We start from the raw sequence: 21,075 nt of genomic DNA, 5'->3' as shown, positions 1-21,075 counted from the left end.
TTTAACATTATTTCCAGGAAGGAAAGACAATTTGAAGAAATTCCCTTACTCTGTTCAACGTGAATTAAAAAATTATTCCACCAAAAAAAACAGTTTGTAGTAGCCCCTTAGGGACTTGGCTTGGGAACTGAAAGGTCACCAGTTCAAGTCCTTGAAAGACCAAGCTCCCTATACTGCTCCCCGGCGCCATACACAATGACAGCCCACTGCTCCTAACACTAGGATGGGTCAAATGCAGAATGTATATTTCCCCTCTGTGGGACGATTAAGGGTATGTCCTCATCTCCTTTCCAATATAAGTAGCCAGAAGCACTAGCTCCAATTGTCACTAAAGTTTTCAACGCTGACAGTCTCCCTCCAAAACCATTCTCCCAAATTATAATTATGAACGTTAAAATATCATAATTAACATATTGATAGCTCTGTAAACAATATTTAAAGAAATATAACAAAAAATCCAAAACAACACCACCAACCCTAGCTTTAAGTTTCAGTCCCCTCAATTCAAACCTTATCAAGTTTGTGTGGAGTAAACAGCATAAACCAAAGCACTGGTAATATGCTCTCACAGCATCGCTTTGCTCAAACATTATCACTAATCCCTTTGAGACAAAATTGCTTCAGTCTACAGAGTTTAGTTTATTTTATTTTTTGCTTTATGAAAGAGTAATATTGTTTTGTTACTCTCCTCAGCTGAAGCGATGCACATGTGGGATAAATCCAACATCAAGCAAAACAAACTGCATTTCACCGCAGGATGGCTCCTAAAAAACAATGGTACCAAATCTCCCATATCAATAAATGATGAATATTTCTAAATAATGAAATCGTCCCCTCTTGCAAGCACACACAAGAAGACACGTACAGTAGCATCTGATAACAGTGATACTCCCAGACAGACTCTCCAGACAAAAACACACAAAGCCAGAGAGAGACGGATTGCCCTGAAGCATGTGCGCACACAAACACACTCACAGGAGACATTTGTGTATAAACCAAAAGCACACAAAAACCTACACACACACACACACACACACACACACACAAAGGCAAATCTAAAGACACACAAAGGAAATCTAACCCGTTCAGACCTCATACAGCATAGACAATATGATCACTAATGGCTACCAAAGCAGCTAGGACTCCTTTATCTGCAATGTCAATACAATTCCATTTTCTGTCTGACCGATTTCCAACATAAATCGTCAAACACATCAAAAATGTGACACACAAACGTTTTGCCTCTGTCATTTTCTATAATTGTGTTCATTTTCTTCGACCTATCCCCTCTTTAACTTCCATGTAAAAATCACCCGGAAAAATAGGATTTGTCCCTGCCAGCGCATCAAACGCCCCCATTGGAAGAAATCAGACACTCCACAATTAGTCACTTGATTATCTCTCCAGAACACCAAATGCTGCTCCTCATCTCTCCTTGTAAAAAATTACAAATGAATACTCTGAATAGGCAGGAGCTGTCATGTTACCAATGAAACACACAAGTATAAAGAACCCCCATTCACTAAATATGCTAAAATTAGCATCATTCAAATCATATTTCACAAGGCCATAATATATCTCAACCTTGCAGATATAATTACACAGAAAAATGAACCATTTTCCTAATTTTTCTTTGTGAATGTTTGAAACATATTGCAAATGTAATAATGAATTCTCTATTATTTATTAGGATTACATTTCAATTTCAATTTGAGAACACACTGTGTCTCTCTCACTCACCTTTCCTTTTACGTTTAAACCTTTAAAATAGAGGGATACATCAAGATTCTTTTTTGTCTCTGACTTATTGCGATGTGTAGATTTTCAGATGTGGAACAGTGCCATCAAAAACCAATATAGGAGAATTCAGAAGCAGAATAAAACTTTAAATGTCAGTAAGTACAAAAGGATAGAAATTCACTCAGATGGTAAGGGCAGAAGTCGGCTGAGATGGCAGGTAGGTGTACTCACAAAGGATTTCAAACACATTTAATTGGTCCTTACATTAGGTTAAACAGAAGGTCAAAGACTGCATGCTCGATTAAGCCAGACCAGGAAGCATCACGCTCAGTCCTCAGTTAAGGTCAAGTGGCCTCTCAGCTCAAGAGCAAACAAAGCAGACTCAGCCTGTAACGACCACCAGGGTATTAGAAGTGTGATCTTCAGGACGGTAAACAAACAGCAGGAGAGGAGCAGGAAAGCTGAGCCTCAGCTGTTTCCTTCTTTCCTCTTGCATATTTAATGTGAATCATGTTGGGGAGGTTGGGGTCAGGATCACTGAAGGGGGTCTTGAGAGGGAAAGGAGAGGGTGTGCCCCAAGTAAATGGATGCTTGTTTGAGTGTGGGCAGGGTCTCTGGTCCAGTAGCCATGTGACTCACCCAAGAAGCCCTAGACACTCAAAACATGAAGAAATGGATGGAGGGGGAGGGCGGTGTGTAGAAGTGAGGGGGAGTTAGATGGGAAACTAAATGGATCAAGAGGGAAATAACAGAACCAGTGTTCCCTGTAAGACATGCTGACGTTCTGCAGTTTGAATCTGGGTGATGAGAGGAGGGGGAAAAAAACGATCAGAAACACCTCATGACTCAGCCACATCCGGTTACCAGGGTTTCTAAGGTCACAGCCACCTCTGATTCAGACAAAGCTGATGTGACAAGGAGGAAGATCCCAACAGTCACCTAAAATGATGGGAGTAGCAACAGGATGGAAACAAACAGGTAGTGACAGAGAAGTTGCTGAGACTGACATAAGGCTAACAGTAGATCAAAATAAGATGGAGAAACAAACAGAATCTGGGAGGGTGGGTGAGTGAGTGAGAGAGAGGGTGAAGGTAAAACAAACAGAACACGGAGCAGAACAAAGGAGAGAAACGCAAAGTGAGTCAGAAGATGAATGGGGGTGCATCAGTTATGGCTAGCCCATAAAAGGGAAACTATGTTGTAGGTACATAAATACAGAGGAGTTGTTGCTCTATATGACAAGCAGCAGTGCTCAGGTTGTTATAAACATAACTTCCTCTCTATGTCTCACTCATTCTCCTTTCATACTCACAGACAGCTCTTACACAGGGAATGAAAGAGTGTTTGCTATCCAGTAAATGATTTAGCTGTTCCTGTACAGTACATCATAGCCGTTATTCTCGGCCGTCGGTAACACTGTGATAAAAATGCAGAAGCGGATATGATAGAAACACTGAAGATGACAATGGTGATGGAACTGTCGCAATGAGTAAAATGCTGCCAAATGGATGTCAAAAATGATGAATGCTTTGACACAAAGGTGTAAAGATGCAGGAGGTGTTGATGATGATTATACTGAGTCATGCCCTGAAAAAGAATTTGCCTCCTGTCAGATTATCAGCTGTTTATACAGTGGGGATGGCTTTCGGAGTTCATTTTTTGTACCCGCTTTATGAAATCATCTTCCAATTGGCTAAATATGGCCAATATATCCTCTGTGTTATCACATGCTAAACTGTATCAGGGAGGCACGATTTGGAAATATAATATCCTGTGATTTCTTTGTATTTTTCTGGAATATTGTCAAATCTTTGTATGGTAGTTACAATGTTCAGGTAATAAGGTGCCACATAATCTCTGCTGATGATGTCTGGAAGGTGAATCCAGACATCAATAATTTTTACACCATTCAAGCTGGACAAATCTTCTCACTTGATGACGTGTAACTTTTAATTTTTCAAGCTAAACCTTAACCTACAGTGACTCAAAATTGAATTTGTTTTCAGACACATTGCTTCATATTTCTCACTTTGACTCAGCTGTTCCCAATTTGGGAAATAGGGGTAAGAGTGTCACTGAAACTCAATCTGTAGGAGAATTTAGAAGCAATATCATTGAAATGCCAGTAAGGAAATACATCCCACTGGTATAGGAAGACATCCCACTGGTATAGGAAGCTGCATTTGGCCATTACATTACATTAGATTGAAAAGCAAGACATTGACTGCATGTTTGATTAAACCAGACGAAGAAGCATCACACTCGTAACAATCAGGCTCTATGAACTAACCGCCATAAATGCAAAAGTGTAATACTGAAGTTCTGAACCTCAGCACCATGTTCTGCATTAGGATAAAAACAGAAAACGGCAATGTTTTTTTTATAGGGATGAAAGTGATGATGAGGAAAAAACATCCCATAAGATAAAACCACACCAGACACATTAATCTTGGGTGTGTGTTTTCATGCGCTTCCCTTGCAATTATGAGTTCACTCATGGCTGAAACTCTCTCATTTCTCTCACGGCTGCGAGGGCCGGCTGAGCCACCTGGAGGGCTTGTCAGGGAGTTATCATATCAAACTCTCCATCCATCGAGAACCAGTGCATGTGGCTTTGCGAAATACATGAACACTCAACAGATCTTTCTTTTTTTCTGAAAGCCCCCCTACAGCCTCGTTCTTCTCCACTCCATCAGCCCTCTGACTGCTCCAGAAATTAGATATTGGCGTTTCACCAATGATGGGACTCAAGAGTCTCCACCATAGTTTCTTTAAAAAGCTGTGATGTCAGAGAAGTAAGTATGATTTTGGATGTAGTTAATGGTATACTTACAGGTATACTGTAAGTAAGGTTGTAATTTGAATATGCTTTGAATGGATCTGATTGTAAGACTGTGGCAGCTTCGCGCTCTACAATTGTCCTTTGGTTTGTCTAAGAGGTTTGTCCTGATGAGCTCCTTTCCAGAGGGCTTTCTTCTAATGAGATACTGTGATGATAGACGGAGATGGCTCAAGGGCATGATTGATGCTTTGGATAAGAGCTTTATGTGTGTGAGTGCCCAAAAAAGATGAGACATTTTCTCATCTGTGAAAGTGATACAGAAGACAAGACAGCAAGACTTTAAGTTTGAGACTTCTTCCGTCCTACAGTAATACATCCATTAATATGTGATTGTGAGCCTTTATTTGTTTCTGTACAAACAATTTAGCATCCCCAATTTTTAATGAGAGCGTCACAGACAGACAGTCTGGTGTTTGAGCGCGCATGCATATGTGAGTAATCACGCCTCACTGAGTGTGTAATGTGTGCAGATTTCTGGTAGAGCAGGACAGTTTGAGCCCACCTACTGTGTGTTCACACTTCTAAAAATATACCAGGAAGGCTAAGCTGCTATGTATGTTTGTGTTTATACGAGCGAGAAAGCATATTTATTATACGTGCGCCTGTTGGTAAGTTTGTCTCTTGAGTTGGCTTCCAGCAGTGGTATAGCCGTGTTGGAGAGCGAGTCTAATCTCTGGACTCACTGTTTTTCAGAGGCAGGAGGTCACATCGCTCACACAGAGACAGAAACAGAGAGACAGATGGAGAGAGAGGGAGGATGAAGAGGAGGAGAGGGAGGCGAGAGAGTACAGAGAGAGAGAGAGAGAGAGAGAGAGAGAGAGAGAGAGAGAGAGAGAGAGAGAGAGAGAGAGAGAGCCTGGAAACACTTCCTTGCCTCAGGGCCTCTGGGACAAATTACACCAGAGAAGGGATATCAGTTATACTGTGTTGCTTTACCACACACACAGACACACACACGTCTACACCTCCACACACACACAGTCTGCTGTCAGGTATTACACAAACAAGCAAGAGCAGATACCCTCAATACAATTGTATCTTGTGATTATAACTGACAGAACACAAACAATCACACATGTGCACAAATACACACACACACACACACACACACACACACACACACACACACACACACACACACACACACACACACACACACACACACACACACACACACACACACACACACACACACACACACACACACACACACACACACACACACACACTGTAAGATTGTGTTATTGAGTAATGCCCTTAAGGACAAAACTCATATTGGAAGTCTGCGGGAGAGTACTGAAGGAAATCAGATAATAGAATTTCCTGTGAACTTCCAAAAGCCTGTCTGCCTCAGACTAACTTTGTTGCTATGGAGATGGTCAAGTAAGGTTCTCAACTTTGGTTAATTTCGGGGTAAAGAGTGTCAGGGACAGAATTCAGTATTTTTTCTATTGAAACAGTGTTTTGGCATTTCTTCTTTACAAACTTGTATATTCAGTGCGTTGCAGAAAAAGGATAGAAAGGAAAAAGGAGTGAAGGCAACAGAAAGAGAGGGGGTGACAAAGGTTATAAATAAACTCAGAAGCCTGATAAGCAAAGAAATGAGGGTCTTTTTATGCCTGGAATTGTAATTATTATACTTTTCCCTTAAAGTGCAAAAAGGTATCTACAATCAGAAAGTGCCTGGTTGCTGTTGAAGTACAAAGTGCAACCTTATTTTGGAGCTTCTCGTGAGCTCTGCATTAAGCAGGACTCGCTGATGAGGGCTGAACCTAAAGGAAAAACAGATCTCCTTCACCCATTGTCAACACAAAGGAGACCAAGGTTTTCACAGTTTAAAGGTTCATTATTCAAGTCGACCATCACCTACCTGCAGCTGTACCAAGAGGCCATCAATTTATACATTGTACGTTTTTTTTATATACTAAATATATCGGTTCTTGATTACATTTCCTGGAGTGTTGTTTTAGTATAACTGTATCAAAAACAAAAAGCAGTGAAAACAAAGATGCCCTGTCGACCCAGCTCACATACATCCTAAAGGATGACCATGTAAGGTAAGTTTAAGGGAGACATTTACAGGGTCCGTTGGCCCTATGTGCTATGGCAGACCAGACAATAAAAGGAAGTCTTTCCGTGACGGCCTGAAACAATGCAGAGCGAGAGCTGGATAAATGGTATGGAGCAAAGTGAGGTTTGATAAACATCTGGACACATGTTGGAACGCAATGTTTACATTGCTGCTTTAGAGGGCAGCTCTCAGGATGTCTCTGACACGCCAAGTGTTTTGGAGAGGTCAACACATACAGGTGCATGACGCAGCTGCTCACACACGCACACACACTGACAGACAGTTTCTCACTCACAGAGGGGTTCTTTGGCTTTTAGGACTTTGTGTAATGCTTTTAATGCAGAGTACTGTCTTTAAGGAATGACTCCTGAAGTAGGAGTTGCTTAGCAGGTGAAGGGGTTTGCACTTTAGTCTGGGTTGTTATGTTTAACAAGTGTACCTGCTAGCCTAGCCTAGCTGCTCCTACTCATTGTTGAGCTGATCCAGAGTCACTGATGTGGGGCAGTTTATTAACAGCTTTGGCACAAAGTGCAGAAATAAACTTTATATGTATGTGCAGTTTTATTTCTTCAGAACCTTTCATTTTTAAAAGTAACCTAGTTTATGGGATGGTTACTGATCCTTAGCTTTTGCCTTGGTTATTTCTTAGATCCAGTATGTAACTGAGTGGATTCACCACCGATAAACATCCCTGATTGGTCAAACTCGAGCCTCATGAATGCTTTGTTTCCTGCACTGTCTTTTGTTTGAATTAAATAACGTTTTTGAGGATCTTCTTTGGTTTTTCTTTTTAAACTGTTCTAAAGTTCTGCCATATTTTCCACAGGCTTTTTGTGTCTTTGGATTTTGTGGCACAGCATGGAGAAACAGTTGCTACTGTGGAGCTGTAAATCCCACTGAGACAGTGTATTTATAATCGGGTAAAACAAATGCTTGACATGTACTGTTTTCTGGATGGGGGTTTATGTGATCAAAAAAACTCTTCAAACCCAAATGCTTCCTGTTCTTTCATCGTTGGTATCCCTGCATTATCCAAGACAGTTTCCTTGTCATAAAATATGTTTTACTTTTACTTTTTATTAAATTTTGGAAGTGGTTTGTTGGTTTATGCGCATTTGGGCTGTGTTTGTGTAACAGTTCAGAGGAGTATATGGCTTTAAAAAAGGGAGGCCTGTAACTGTTTGTAAAAGAAAACTCTAAAAACTGTATTGCAATATAAACTTTTTGCTGGTCAGTATGAGTGCAGTTAGCGCCTGTGGTTCACAGTTTTTACGAGTGTATGGAGGGTGCAGTTTGGATCATGCCGGTTGCTCAAATATTGTTTCAAGCACATTTGTGTGTCTGCGTGTGTCTGTGAGTGTATGTGGGTGTGTGCATACCATCATCAGAGTGCATAACGAACACTGCCGCCACATGTTTGGATTTGCTCCAGCGCCTGTCAGCGACTGAGGACTACTGCTGGGGACAAACACTGAATATTTGGACTCATTAAACATCCCCCTCTCCACTATCAGCACAAACACACAGAGTGATCCAAACCACCAGTTCAGAGCGTACTGTCTTTATTTCAAGGATCAAAAATATGACAATATACAGTACAAGATCTTGCTTAATCAATATTTCTTGCGTGAAAAATACAGTATTTCGGGTGACTTTGTTTTTAAAGCAGTGTGAATAATAAAACCTTCTCTGGGAGGCTTTTGACTCCTAGCCTGGTTCTGCACACAGAAAATAGTTAGCTGCTCTTTCAGTCTCCGACACATACAGAACAAATAAATAAGACACAGATCACATTACTTACTTAAATTCATACTTGACTCTAAACATGTGTGTACCTGAAAAGAAATAGTCACTTAAGGTTGAATACCTCATATTTCTAAAAATTCAACGGTTTACGGTGCAAAGAAATGTGGGGGTGGAAACTGCACCTACATGTGAGCTTTGGCTTTTAACCTTAGGAGATTTAAAAACTACCTGTAAGCATTCCAATATAGATACATGTGTTATGGCAATAACTCATCTCACAGTCCTGCAAGTTCAATTGCAAGCCCTCTCAATGTGTTAGTACGACCCCCGCTGATCCTTATCTCACAGCTTTATAATATTTCTTCCTATTGTTTTTTTAAAGGGATGTAAAGGGAAAGTAATATCTGAATCCTCAGAAGAACCCCCGGAGGAACCAATTTATGCTCTTTTGATCAAATGTAAAATACTAAAACTGCCTTAGTCATGAACATTTTAAAGAACAACATTCAATGTTGCTGGTTGCCAGAAGAAAACAGGAAAAAATGGCATTAAGAAACAATATTTTAGAGATTACCGAAGCATTCTTAGTAGAAATACAATAATATGAGTGAATGGCCTTCAAGTTGCAAAATCCTGAGTGTGTTCAGGATTGGGGATCAGAGTGTAAATAATGCTTTAATATATTTTTGTTGTCAACTTCCCACCAAAAACGCATACTGTGGTTGACCTGTGGTGTATTAAATCTGTTCAGTTAGTTACTCTCTGAGGTCATAGAGAGTGCAGAGAAGATGTCGTTCAGGGGCCATATGTTGGGTAATCGGATGACGCAAAACAACGTCCGAAATACGTTAGGGGGCCCCTATGAACGGACACATGTCATTTAGTGAGGCATACATTGTCACCTCCTGTGAGCACACACATTTTCTTCTATAAATTGTATGCACAAAGGCAGTTTGGGTGGACTTCCACAATTGGCTCTGGGAACCTCGTATTGCCCGTGTTGGTGTATGATACTATGCTGTTGCAATAAACCTTATTATAAACAAGCTGGTGTCTCCGGAGACTTCTTCATCATCTTCACAAACATCGCTACAAGATATACCTCAGATCCAACAGGTGAACATTATCTTTAGCAGCCCCTGTGTATTCCACTTCACAATAACAATTCTAATGGACAGAATCAGCATTTTATCTGGTCAATGTATCTGGGAACACATTTCCTCTAAATGTATTGTTAGTTAAAGCAACAATTCGTCTACAGATCGTATGTAATTCAGATAACTGGTGAATTATATCTCAGCCAGTTAGCTAGTGCAGGGGGACACTGTCAAATAAGTCTCTAAAAGAAAAACAACAACATAAAATCACTCCACACAGCTTCTGCAGCACAATCCCTGTTTGCTTTTTATAGCCATATGATTGGCTGCAGTTTCAAAAGTTGTAAAACCCATCGCTCTATATCTGACACGTTTACTCCTCTTTACGTCTGGTTGGCCTAAAGCCATCAGAAGGAGTTGTGTAGTGACCTCGTGTTTCTGAAATATTTTTTTTCCTACAAAAGGCACAATGAAACATTTTCTAGTTCCTGTTTAACATTTATATTGGCTTTAAGTTGTTCATGCTACCGTGTTCAGGAGAGTTGTGGAAAATATATATTTGTATAAACTGTCATGAATGACCCACACTTGTATACTTTCTGGCAGCATGTGCTTTTATTACTGTTATAATAATAATAATTAAACATTTAATGAACCAGGTAAATAAAACATATAGGTCTAACTTAGATTGTATTTGAAATAACCAAGGTAAAATACATATTGTCTGGAGTAATTTTATCCAAACTTAAATTTTTTTGGAACCCTACAAAGTTCTATTTTACTAAGATAACATTTATTGGCAACAGTTCTCACATAGAGCTGCAGCACTGTGAGCATTGTATAGATATATTGTGAACATTTTTACAACACACTGTGTCCTCGTGACAAAGCTCACTGACTGCATTTGAGCAGGGAGCTTTCATGACTTTTACATGAGTGCATAAATGCTACATTGTTTCACCGCTTTTTCCTGAATCGTCGTTGTGCATTGTGGATGGAAATGCATTAATTAGATAGCCTGCTGATTAAAGCGGAGTAGAGTTTCTCGACAGGCGTCGCTACGCTGGTCCTGACAAAGTTAAGACAAAGAAGCAAAGCCAGTCTGCTGTGAACAAGTGAGAGTTTTTTCTTCCAGATCCTACTTTCTTGTACCCACTCACCCTCCAGCTCTCTCCCTCTCTCTCACCTTCCTCCGAGTTGGTGAGGTGCTGATATCTCTTGGCAGTGGATGCCAGTGGGTCACTGCCTCAGTCTTCGGCCCTGCGGTGCTTCATTATATCTCATAGTGCTTGTTATTCGTCTCCCTCTACCCCGCCCCCCCCTCCCATCCTGCATGCCTGTCTTCTCCTCCTCTCTCACTTCCTGTAGTTGCTGTTTTTAATTACAATTCAACCGTCAACACAACCCACCTCTGACCGAGTTTACTTAACCTTTGACCCTTTGACCTCCTGCTCACTCTCAGTTGCATCTATCTTCTTTTCCACATTCCTCCCTCATTAGTCATTGCATATACAAAACACTTGCTTTCAGTCAGCAACATTACTCATCATGCCCAGTGTCTTTTCCTCCTCTTTCTTCCCCGTCATGTTCCTAAAATACCTTCCTCGACCAATCCTCTCTGCCCCCGTTTTCACATCTTCCTCCCTCATTGCCTCTCTCTCTCTCTCTCCTTCTGATGAGTCCTGTCAGTGTCTCATGGTGTTCTTGCCAAACTTGTCGCCAAGTTGTTGGATGAGCAGAGCCAGCTCTCCGGCGGCGTCGGACTTCTCCTCCAGGAGCTCATAACGGAGGCTGGAAATGTCTTGTTTGATCTCCTTCAGCTCTCCTGCAACACAGCCACACACGGACACAACAGTGAGAGCAAATACAGACCTGAATGCATGTCCTAAAAAACACAAAGCTGTGCTGTAGTTACCACGTGTGAGTATATGCAGGCATACACCACAGACGACACAATGATTTACACAACACCTCACATACACACACAAACCCCTACCTCTTGTCCCGCACGTCTGAAGCGCACACACGCCCTGAGCAAATAATGACACAATGTGAATGGGCCTTAATGAACAGCACATTTTACCTTCATTCACTTCATCGTTCTCTCTGTCCACTTGAGCCTTCAGCACATAGCGCTTGATCAGGCGCTTCATGATATTCTAGGCAGGGGAGAGGAAAAGATAACATCATATAGAGAGTAGGTGATGGGGTGATGTAGCAACATACATAACAGCTCTGTGTTGGAGACTGTGTGAAATGTGGAGTATTGATATGTACCGAAAAGGGTCCTCAAACATGTAGGCTCTCTGGATATAAGCCTTTATATTTCACTTCACAATAAAATGTCTGATCAAGTAGCATCATGATGCTTGGCGTCTGTGTGATCTTGTGTAATTGTCTGATGGATGTTGAAAAAAAAGGAACAGTGAAGGAAATGAGTGAGGGGGCAGACGCGGGAGGAGCATGTCTGCCCTCCTCAGTGTGATACTTTGAGCTCATTTACTGAGTGCTTGCTTTCCATCTCCCTGAAACAGCTCATTAGAGGCAGTTTCAGCCTTGCTCCATTACTCTGTTTCTTGTTTCCTTCTTTTCGGTTGATGTGTTTCGTCTACACTCTTGTAATATGATTTCCTTTTGTCTCCCTAACTCTCTCACTATCTCATCCTTACCTCTGTCTTACCTCTTCCATCAATCAAATGTTCTTGCTTCACATCTCTTCCTGTCATCCTTTTATCCTTCCATTTTTCTATCCTCCTCCTCAATTACTCAGACTTCCTGATCTGCTTGGTTAAACTTTGCTCCACATATAATTCACTCTCTCTTTTACCTGGTATCTGGTCGGGTGTTTTCTCGATTTTTTGTGGATGAACTCTTCACCGGGGCGGGGATAAGTCCTGAGGTGTTCATCCTGATGCAAAAGGGAGAAACACATAGTGTCAAGGTCACCTTTCAGGTTTGATTAATGTTTTATATTGAAAGCATTTGAAAGCATCAGAAAAGGCAACACATTGACAAACAAAACGTCAGGGAAAAGACACCACTAGTTTTTGTGTCTAGTGCTCACAGATGTTTTCAAAGAAAATCACTAAGTAAAACTCTGTTAACTCATCTCTAGATGCCGTTCACGTCCATGACCTTGCTTTGTAGCTTGTGTGTCATTGCAGCGCTGCAGTGTCAAAATGAGTTTTAACTTAAGTGTGGTCACACACAACCAGCTGCGATTAAAAGGCTCCAAAGCTGCTGAGGCATGATGCCATATCAACTTTAGAGCTGTATTATATACAAGTTTAATAATGAATAAGAAACATACACATTTGAGTTTTTTCTGAAGAATAACTTATTAAGTTTAACAGTTTAAGCTAACGCCTAATTACATAATTCTCAATTTGAATTGTTTACATTTAGGAATATACAACATACTGTACAGTGCTCAGCGTAAATGAGTACACCCCCTTCGAAAAGTAACATTTTAAACAATATCTCAATGAACACAAAAACAATTTCCAAAATGTTGCAAAGACTAAGTTTAATATAACATCTATTTAACTTATAACATGAAAGTAAGGTTAATAATATAACTTAGATTACACATTATTCAGTTTTACTCAAATAAGGGCGATGCAAAAATGAGTAGGCCTACACCCCACAACAAAAGCTACTACATCTATACTTTGTATGGCCTCTATGATTTTTAATGACAGCATCAAGTCTTCTAGGCATGGAATGAACAAGTTGGAAACATTTTGCTACATCAATCTTTTTCCATTCTTCAAGAATGACCTCTTTTAGAGACCGGATGCTGGATGGAGAGTGATGCTCAACTTGTCTCTTCAGAATTCCCCATAGGTGTTCAATTGGGTTCAAATCAGGAGACATACTTGGCCACCGAATCACTTTTCACCCTGTTCTTCTTCAGAAATCCAACAGTGGCCTTAGATGTGTGTTTAGGATCATTGTCATGTTGGAAAAGTGCATGACGACCAGGGGCACAGTGATGGTAGCATCTTCTCTTTCAGTATAGACTAGAGCAACACATCTGTGAATTCATGCCATCAATGAAATGCAGCTCCCCGACACCAGCAGCACTCATGCAACCCCACATAAGGACACTGCCACCACCATGTTTCCCTGTAGGCACCATACATTTTTCTTTGTATTCCTCACCTTTGCAACGCCATACAGTTTTGAAGCCATCAGTTCAAAAACATTTATCTTGGTCTCATCACTCCAGAGTATAGAGTCCCAGTAGTCTTCATCTTTGTCATCATGGGCCCTGGCAAACTCTAGGCGGGCTTATTTGTGCCAGGGCTTTAGGAGAGGCTTCCTTCGTGGACGGCACCCATGCATGCCATTCCTCTGGAGTGTACGCCGTATTGTGTCACAGGAAATAGTCACCCCAGTTTGGCTTTCTACTTCCTTAGATAACTACAGTGAACTTGCATGCCGATTTTCTTCAACCCTTCTCATCAGAAGACGCTCCTGTCGAGGTGTTAACTTCCGTGGATGACCTGGACGTCTCTGTGAGATGGTTGCAGTTCCATCTTTTCTACGTTTTTGTACCACTTTTGCTACAGTATTCTGACTGATAAGTACAGCTTTGCTGATCTTCTTGTAGCCTTCACCTTTGCGGTGCAAAGAAATGATTTTCTTTCTCAGGTCTTGTGACATTTCTCTTCCATGTATTTCCATTGCTAACATGAAATGGGAAGGGGTTTTCTTTAAGTAGCACCCATTTATAGTTTTTATATTATGAATAAGTAGACTCACCCGTGGTTGATTATTGTTAAATTAGACATTTGAAGTCTAAAATTTAGCTTTGCTCCAGAGACTTTCAGTAGGGTGTACTCATTTTTGCATCTCCCTTATTTGAGTAAAACTGAAAAATGTGTTCATGTTAAAAGTTAAACAGATGTTATATAAAACTTAGTCAACATTTTGGAAATTGTTTTTGTGTTCATTGAGATATTGTTTAAAATGTTACTTTTTGAAGGGGGTGTACTCATTTACGCTGAGCACTGTATCTATGTAAAAAAACACAACTGTGTTTACACTTAACCAAAAACAGATGTATTTCTTAATGTGACTCAAGTTTATGCTATAACATTTCTACATGATGTAAAGAGAATCAATCATTAATATAATATAATAATAGTCATTTATAAGATTTCCAGATTTCAAAGGTTTAATGTCATACACACTACAGTGTCGTTGTCTAATGAAACACTTGGGTCACAGGTTTCTCAACAATGCGGTACAAATGTATAAAGAAAATATAAAAAAACAATAAAATAATAGTGCAAGCTCAGGAGTGTAGCAGTGTTATGAGCTGTGGGGTAAAACTGTCTCTGAGTCTGGTGGTTTTAGGCCTCTTTAATGTCAAAGAGGACATTTGCAATCCGGTGGGCTTCTTCCTGAGCCGCTGGGTGTAGATGTCCTCCATGGATGGCAGCTCTGTTCTGCTGATGTGCCGGGCAGTTTTCACCACCCTCTGAAGAGTCTTATGGTTGAGCGCAAGTGCCATACCAGTGAGGCAGCCGGTCAGGATATAGTATCCTGATCTTCTACAGGTGCACCAGGTTAAAGGAAGAGCCGCTGTCGAGCTGGTTTGGTGATGGTGTTTGTGTGATTAGTCCATAACAGGTTCTTTGTGATATGAACACTGTGGAACCTGAAGCGGCTGACACTACAGTAATCCCGTTGATGGTGATGGGGGCGTGCCCCTCTCTCTGCTGCTTCCTGTAGTCTACAATCAGCTCCTTGGTTTTGCTGACGTTGAGATGAAGGTTGTTTGTCGATCGGTGGGCAGGCAGTTGTGTGTGAACAGGGAGTAGAGGAGAGGACTGAGGACACAGCCCTCAGGGGCTCCGGTGTTGAGGGTTCAGGGTGGAAGATGTGATTTTTTCCACCCGCACTACCTGGGGTCTGCCCGTCATGAAGTTCAGGATCCAATTACAGAGGGTGCTGCTGAGGCGGAGGTCCCTGAGCTTGGTGACGAGCTTGGAGGACACAACAGTGTTGAAAGATGAACTGTAGTTGAATGAAGTGCATTCTCACATATGTGTTTCTCTGGTTCAGTTGGGAGAGGGCAGTGTGTCAGAGAGGGTGGAGATGATGTTGGATTTGACTACGCCGCTCAAAGCCCTTGATGATGATGGAAGTTATTGCCACTGGGCGGTAGTTAAATGGAGACACATAAAGGACAGACCCTATTCATTTGGACTCTCATTGGGTTTATATTATCATATTTCTCGTTTTGCAGGGAAACGTGTGCCCTCTGAAAGAACAAAATGTACACTCACTGTTTATGATTTGTAGAACAGAGAGCACATTCTGCGAGTACAAACTATGGAAAACAAAGAGGGGTCCACGTGTAGTCACGGTTTATTATACCACACAACCAGATGGTAACTACTGTTTCAACTTCAAATGAATTTTAGCAACACAAATTTCATGCAAAAGTTAATCAAAGCCAAACCTACAAGCTTAAATGTATTTGTGCTGCACAGAGAATAGATGTAGTCACTCAGAATACCCTGCTGCCTCCATTCAACTGAAATTTAATTCACTTGCTTTTGGCCAGATATTAACTACAGTAAGTGTATGGAAGACACATTCACTAAAAGTCTTGAGCATGCAACTATTGCAGACAAGCAAAGACACACAGGCACATGTGTACTTTCCGTGTTTAATCATCACACACACACACACACACACACACACACACACACACACACACACACACACACACAGGCAGTAATATTAACTGAACAAACGTGAACTACTTATTTATAAAACCAAATGTTAATTAAAACGATATAACCACAGGCTGAGTCAGATCCTCTTTCTATTTCACAAACCATGACTTCGTTATCTTACTGAACATAAGCCGCTTTTAGCTTTCACATTAGCTTTAATCAAATGTATTACTCATCACAAACAGTGGGTATCCCACATGATAAACATGGACCGAAACACTAGCATGAAATAATTACTGATTTAGAAAGAGCATGCTGTCTTCTCCAGATCTCTCTTGACATTCTCGGCGCTGCACTGTGAGTTTATGTATCGATTGTTTGCTGGACCTGCTTGGCTCTGCAGTTAAACTGTCAGGGCTGCAGAGAACTTCAGGAGCTCAGAGAGGCAGTGGGGTGTAACGCATCTTGTCCCCATACGAAACCTGCCCAGGCTTTTGAGGAGGCACAGGCAGAGCCAATGGCCTGGCTAATAGCTTAGCCGAGGCGATGGAGCGAGCAATATGAGCCGAGGAATCAGATAGAGGAAATGCCCGAGGACAAGGCCGGTGCCAAGATTGATTCTGTGTTAAATGACCTATACAATTTTCTTCACGCAATACTTTCTTTTAATTAAAAGGGATTTTATTTAGATGGACAATCCTTGAGAGGAAGAACGTGTGAACATGACAGTTGCATGCATCCAGGGTCTTAAGCGAAGGCCATCCCAGCTGCTGGTCATATTGTATAGTGTGAAAGGGAAGACTACTGCAGATGTATGTGGGGGCAATTATTGAGCTTGTCCTTTGCCCCTTTTCTAATTACAGCAGTTGTTTCACTAAAGCCTCATGGGGGAAAAAAGGATAACATTAAACTAGGAAAGAGCCTGCAAAAGAGGAATATCTGGAGGGAAATAAATCTCCTGGTAATCAGTGTGTCAGTGTGCTGATTGTAACTTGCTTACTCTGTGTAAACTGTCACTTCATAATACCCTTTTCCTGCTGACACTGTAATTTACTGAATGGAAGGCAAGAAAAACAAGTTACATGTTGTCATTAATTAGCTTGTAATTATTGGCTCCCACCACACTTTCTCAGAAATGGAGGAATAGTTGACTCAAAGCACTTAGAGAGATAATAACAATAATAATAATGATGTGAAGATAATGAAGTTACCACTGCGAAAATCATTAGCTATCACATTTTGGAAAATAGTATCAACCCAAGTTGTCATAAAGGGTAATGAATTCAAGATAAATAAATACTTTTGGGTTTCTTTCTGCAACCGTCACCAGAAAAGGAATCAGACAGTGGACTAACCTGGGAGTTGAGCATGCCCAGCTCCAGCTCGTTGTTATGGCGACGGCTGTTGGCCTTGCAGAGGTGTATCAGGCAGGACTTGATGCGAAGGACCATGTAGTAGAAAGACTTTGGGCTGGGGACCAGGTTGAAGGGCGCGGGCAGGGTTCGGCCCTCGTCAAAGTAGGAGAGCCACAGCTTTGCTCGGGCAAACTTCCACTCCACGTCGGCATCCTCCTGCAGAGACAGAGAGGGGATTAGAAATGAGCAGGGCTTGGGAGGACTTGCAAAAACACAACATATTGTAGAAACCTTTGAAAAAAGAAGTTACTTATTTATTACTTCTAGTTCTTATACGATTCAGTGACCACCTCCCAGTGTGGCTCAAGCTTTTACTTTGTATTCTGAGCCTTTTTTTTGGTGTTCAGCGAATTGATTTTGTAAGGATGGTGGTATTTCAACTCACTCTCTAATTCTCCTCCAGGCTCAGAGGTGATCATACAATGATTCCTATTGACTTGTTGACAACATCATAACCTTTCTGTATTGACTAACCATCTTATTTATGTACCTCTATCTCCTGGTAGGAGTTGTTGATCATAGCAATGAGCATGTTGAGAAGGACGACCACCATGGTGACATTGTAGACTCCGTACAGCACGTAGCCGATGTTCTCAATGAACTTATGATCGTACTTCAGCACCACTGAGATCACTTCAGACAGCCCGAAAATCGACCAGAAAAGAGTCTTAAAACTCTCCTCCACCCTGCAAGGTAAGAGAGAGAAAGCTTTGGCAGGAATAACATACAACGTGACAGTGAATACACATAAAAGCCCACCGTGTTAGCAGCTAACTGCTCTCTCAGTCAAACACACCAACATACAAAAACACAAAAAGCATTTCACTGTGGAGCAGTTTATGAGGTAGCACTGATGAGATAGCTGATGACTCATGTCCAATTTGAACACATTATGCCTTTTATCCCCATTACACACAAACACATTTGCTGCACATACACGTGCATAAAGACATGGGTGACTCCTGCGAATCTGAAAAGATAGGAAGTGACTCGACTTCAGCTTTTAAGAGACTCAAGCCTGTAGCCTTTTCTTATGTTGAACTAAAAAGTCACTGCTGTTCATTAAGAAACAAAACAGGTTGGTTTTTGACTTCATTTATCCGTGTAAACCTTAATGTTTACTTCTTGGGGTAAAAGGTGAATGGAGAAAGATTTCAACCCATCAAACCCATTAATAGGATATTAAACATGTTTCACACATTCACATGTATTGTTCTGTCCCCCCTGTCTTTAAGATATGAAATATAAAACTCAGAAAATATTGTTACATCCAAAAAAAAATGAAGTGTTCTCTCCCTGGAGGACTAAAGTAAAGTCACTGCTCAGCCTGACACTGACCCAAGGTGAAACTGCATGAACCTGGAAGACCTGTCAACATTGACATTCAGGTACATGTCTGTCTTTAAATATTCCATGAGCGGAAGGCATGGGCCTGAAAGGACAGCGGGCTCAGTAGGGAGGAAGAAGCCGCCTGGGTGGATTGCTTGAGGGGCTGGAGATGGAGGGAGGCTGTGGGGAGTGAACATCTATAGGCTCCTGGTCTGAGTTTCTTTGTGTCTCTCAACTTTCAGAGAGAAACAGCATTGACAGGCAGAGAGGTGGGTGAAGGCGCAGAAACACAACCTCACACACAAAAAACACACTAGGTACAGACGCTCACCTCCTTCTCTCACAAAAACACTTGAAAACTGAAATACTTCTGGGTACTTCAGCTTTAACCTTTCTGGCAGAAAGCGAAACACTCTTTAACCTTTCAGAGCAGACCTGTTTGTGTGTGTGTGTTCACTCGCATAGCATCCAAGAATATGTGGTACCTTTAAACACATGCACTTGAAAAATGCATTGCTTTAATGCTTTTCCAAGCTATGCACATACAGGTAAAACTATGTAATTACTTAGATAATGAAAACCCATTAGCAGTCTTTTCCTCACACCAGATTAAGCGTATAACAACCTGATTCACTGGTGCTGCTCTTTAGAAACCCTGCGTCACAGTGGCCTTGCTGTACCTGCAGACAGTATTCTCGGTGCGTCCCTGAACTTTGTGGCATGATTAATGGTACCTTGTATTACAGCTTTTAACCCCCGAATACAACATTTTCTATGACTCTCACACGAAAAGGTATTCAATGTATTCTCCATTTTGACAATCTGCTCACCTTCAAATATGAAATATTGAACATACAAAAGGCACACTTGCTACCATAAATCAGTAACTATTTAGATTTTACTCACACTCAAAAGCCTTGAAAAGTTATGTTCTCAATCATTGTCTTACTATGAGTGATGGGGTCCGGAACCAAAATTGTAAATATATACTGTATATAACAATACAAAATGTAAATATGCTCACTTAATTCTTAATTGTTTTGGTTCTAACAGTTTGTTTCATTTATCCTTGTGTAAATCTGTACTGTTTTTCTTTCTCTCTGTGTTGCTGCATAAACTACTGAATTTCCCCACGGGGATCAATAAAGGTACATCTTATCTTATCTTATTTTAAGATGAACGGATCCCTGTTAACCCTTGGACCACCACTTAGCTGAAGGTAAGGACATGAGCCAGTTTTCTTAGTCATTAATATCGGACCAAGGTGCCCTTGAGCAAGGCACCTAACCTCTATCTGCTCCCTTGGCGCCGGGTACCTGGCTGCCTCTCTGCTCTGCCACCTCTCCTCTGCATGTGGTTGTGTGTGCATGTATTTCCTCTGTGTTTGTGCATGTATATCCTCTGGGTGTTTAATGTGTGTCAACACAACAGAGTAGAGAAAGCAATTTCCCTGTAAGGGATTAATAAAAGTATGTCTTCTTCTTCTTCTTCTTCTTCGTCAATTAACTGCTCCAACAAGTGCTTCAAACTGAGATGTTTTACATGTTGTTCTGAACTAGAATAACAGTTGTTAAAAAAACACCTGATCGGGTTATGCTACTTAATGACGAATTTGAAAACAAGCCTTTTAATGTGAGACATTCAACACTGGAGGCATCTGTACACAGGAACAAATTCACAAGTGTTAATAGTATTTCTTCTTTGTGTTTGTCTTTAAAATGGCCCAGGCAACAGACAGACCAATACTGAGAAACCAGCAGCGACCAAAAGCTGATATCAACAATGCCGTCTCACTATTCACATCACGCACATCCAGCCTGTCATGCAATCAGGAGCGCGGAGGAAAGGGGATTTTGGTTGCCTTGCCTTGAAGAGCTGTTATTTTGAGCCTTCTTTAAATAATGTCTTGTCACATATCTGAAGCGTCTCTTAAAAGATAAAGTAGATTTCCTGTGGCTTTGAAAAATGAAACAAAACAAAAAGGGGGAAAATTATCTGGTCTCTATTACCATCTATCCAAATTATCTTTTAAATCAAATTAATCTGTCTCCCAGCTCTCCTTCCTACCCGTGTGAGATGCTCACCCAATTTACATTTTTATGTTCCCAAAAAAAAACAAGTGAGAGCAGATAATGACGGA

The 21,075-nt window shown here is 41.0% G+C and overlaps 1 protein-coding gene across 1 annotated transcript in view; it reads right to left on the bottom strand.

Moving 5' to 3' along the window:
* Window positions 1-10,831: 10,831 nt before the first annotated feature.
* trpc7b (transient receptor potential cation channel, subfamily C, member 7b) overlaps window positions 10,832-21,075 on the bottom strand; it is a 47,536-nt gene continuing 37,292 nt past the window's right edge. Inside the window, 5 exon segments of the mRNA XM_063875901.1 lie at window positions 10,832-11,321; window positions 11,580-11,655; window positions 12,324-12,404; window positions 17,547-17,762; window positions 18,097-18,292. Coding sequence (XP_063731971.1) covers window positions 11,182-11,321; window positions 11,580-11,655; window positions 12,324-12,404; window positions 17,547-17,762; window positions 18,097-18,292 — 709 coding nt within the window. The 3' untranslated portion in view covers window positions 10,832-11,181.

The sequence above is a fragment of the Eleginops maclovinus genome, chromosome 23, assembly GCF_036324505.1.
Source record: "Eleginops maclovinus isolate JMC-PN-2008 ecotype Puerto Natales chromosome 23, JC_Emac_rtc_rv5, whole genome shotgun sequence".
Lineage (NCBI taxonomy): Eukaryota > Metazoa > Chordata > Actinopteri > Perciformes > Eleginopidae > Eleginops > Eleginops maclovinus.
Note: the sequence above shows the minus strand (reverse complement) of the source record. Positions and strands in the feature narration are given on the sequence as shown.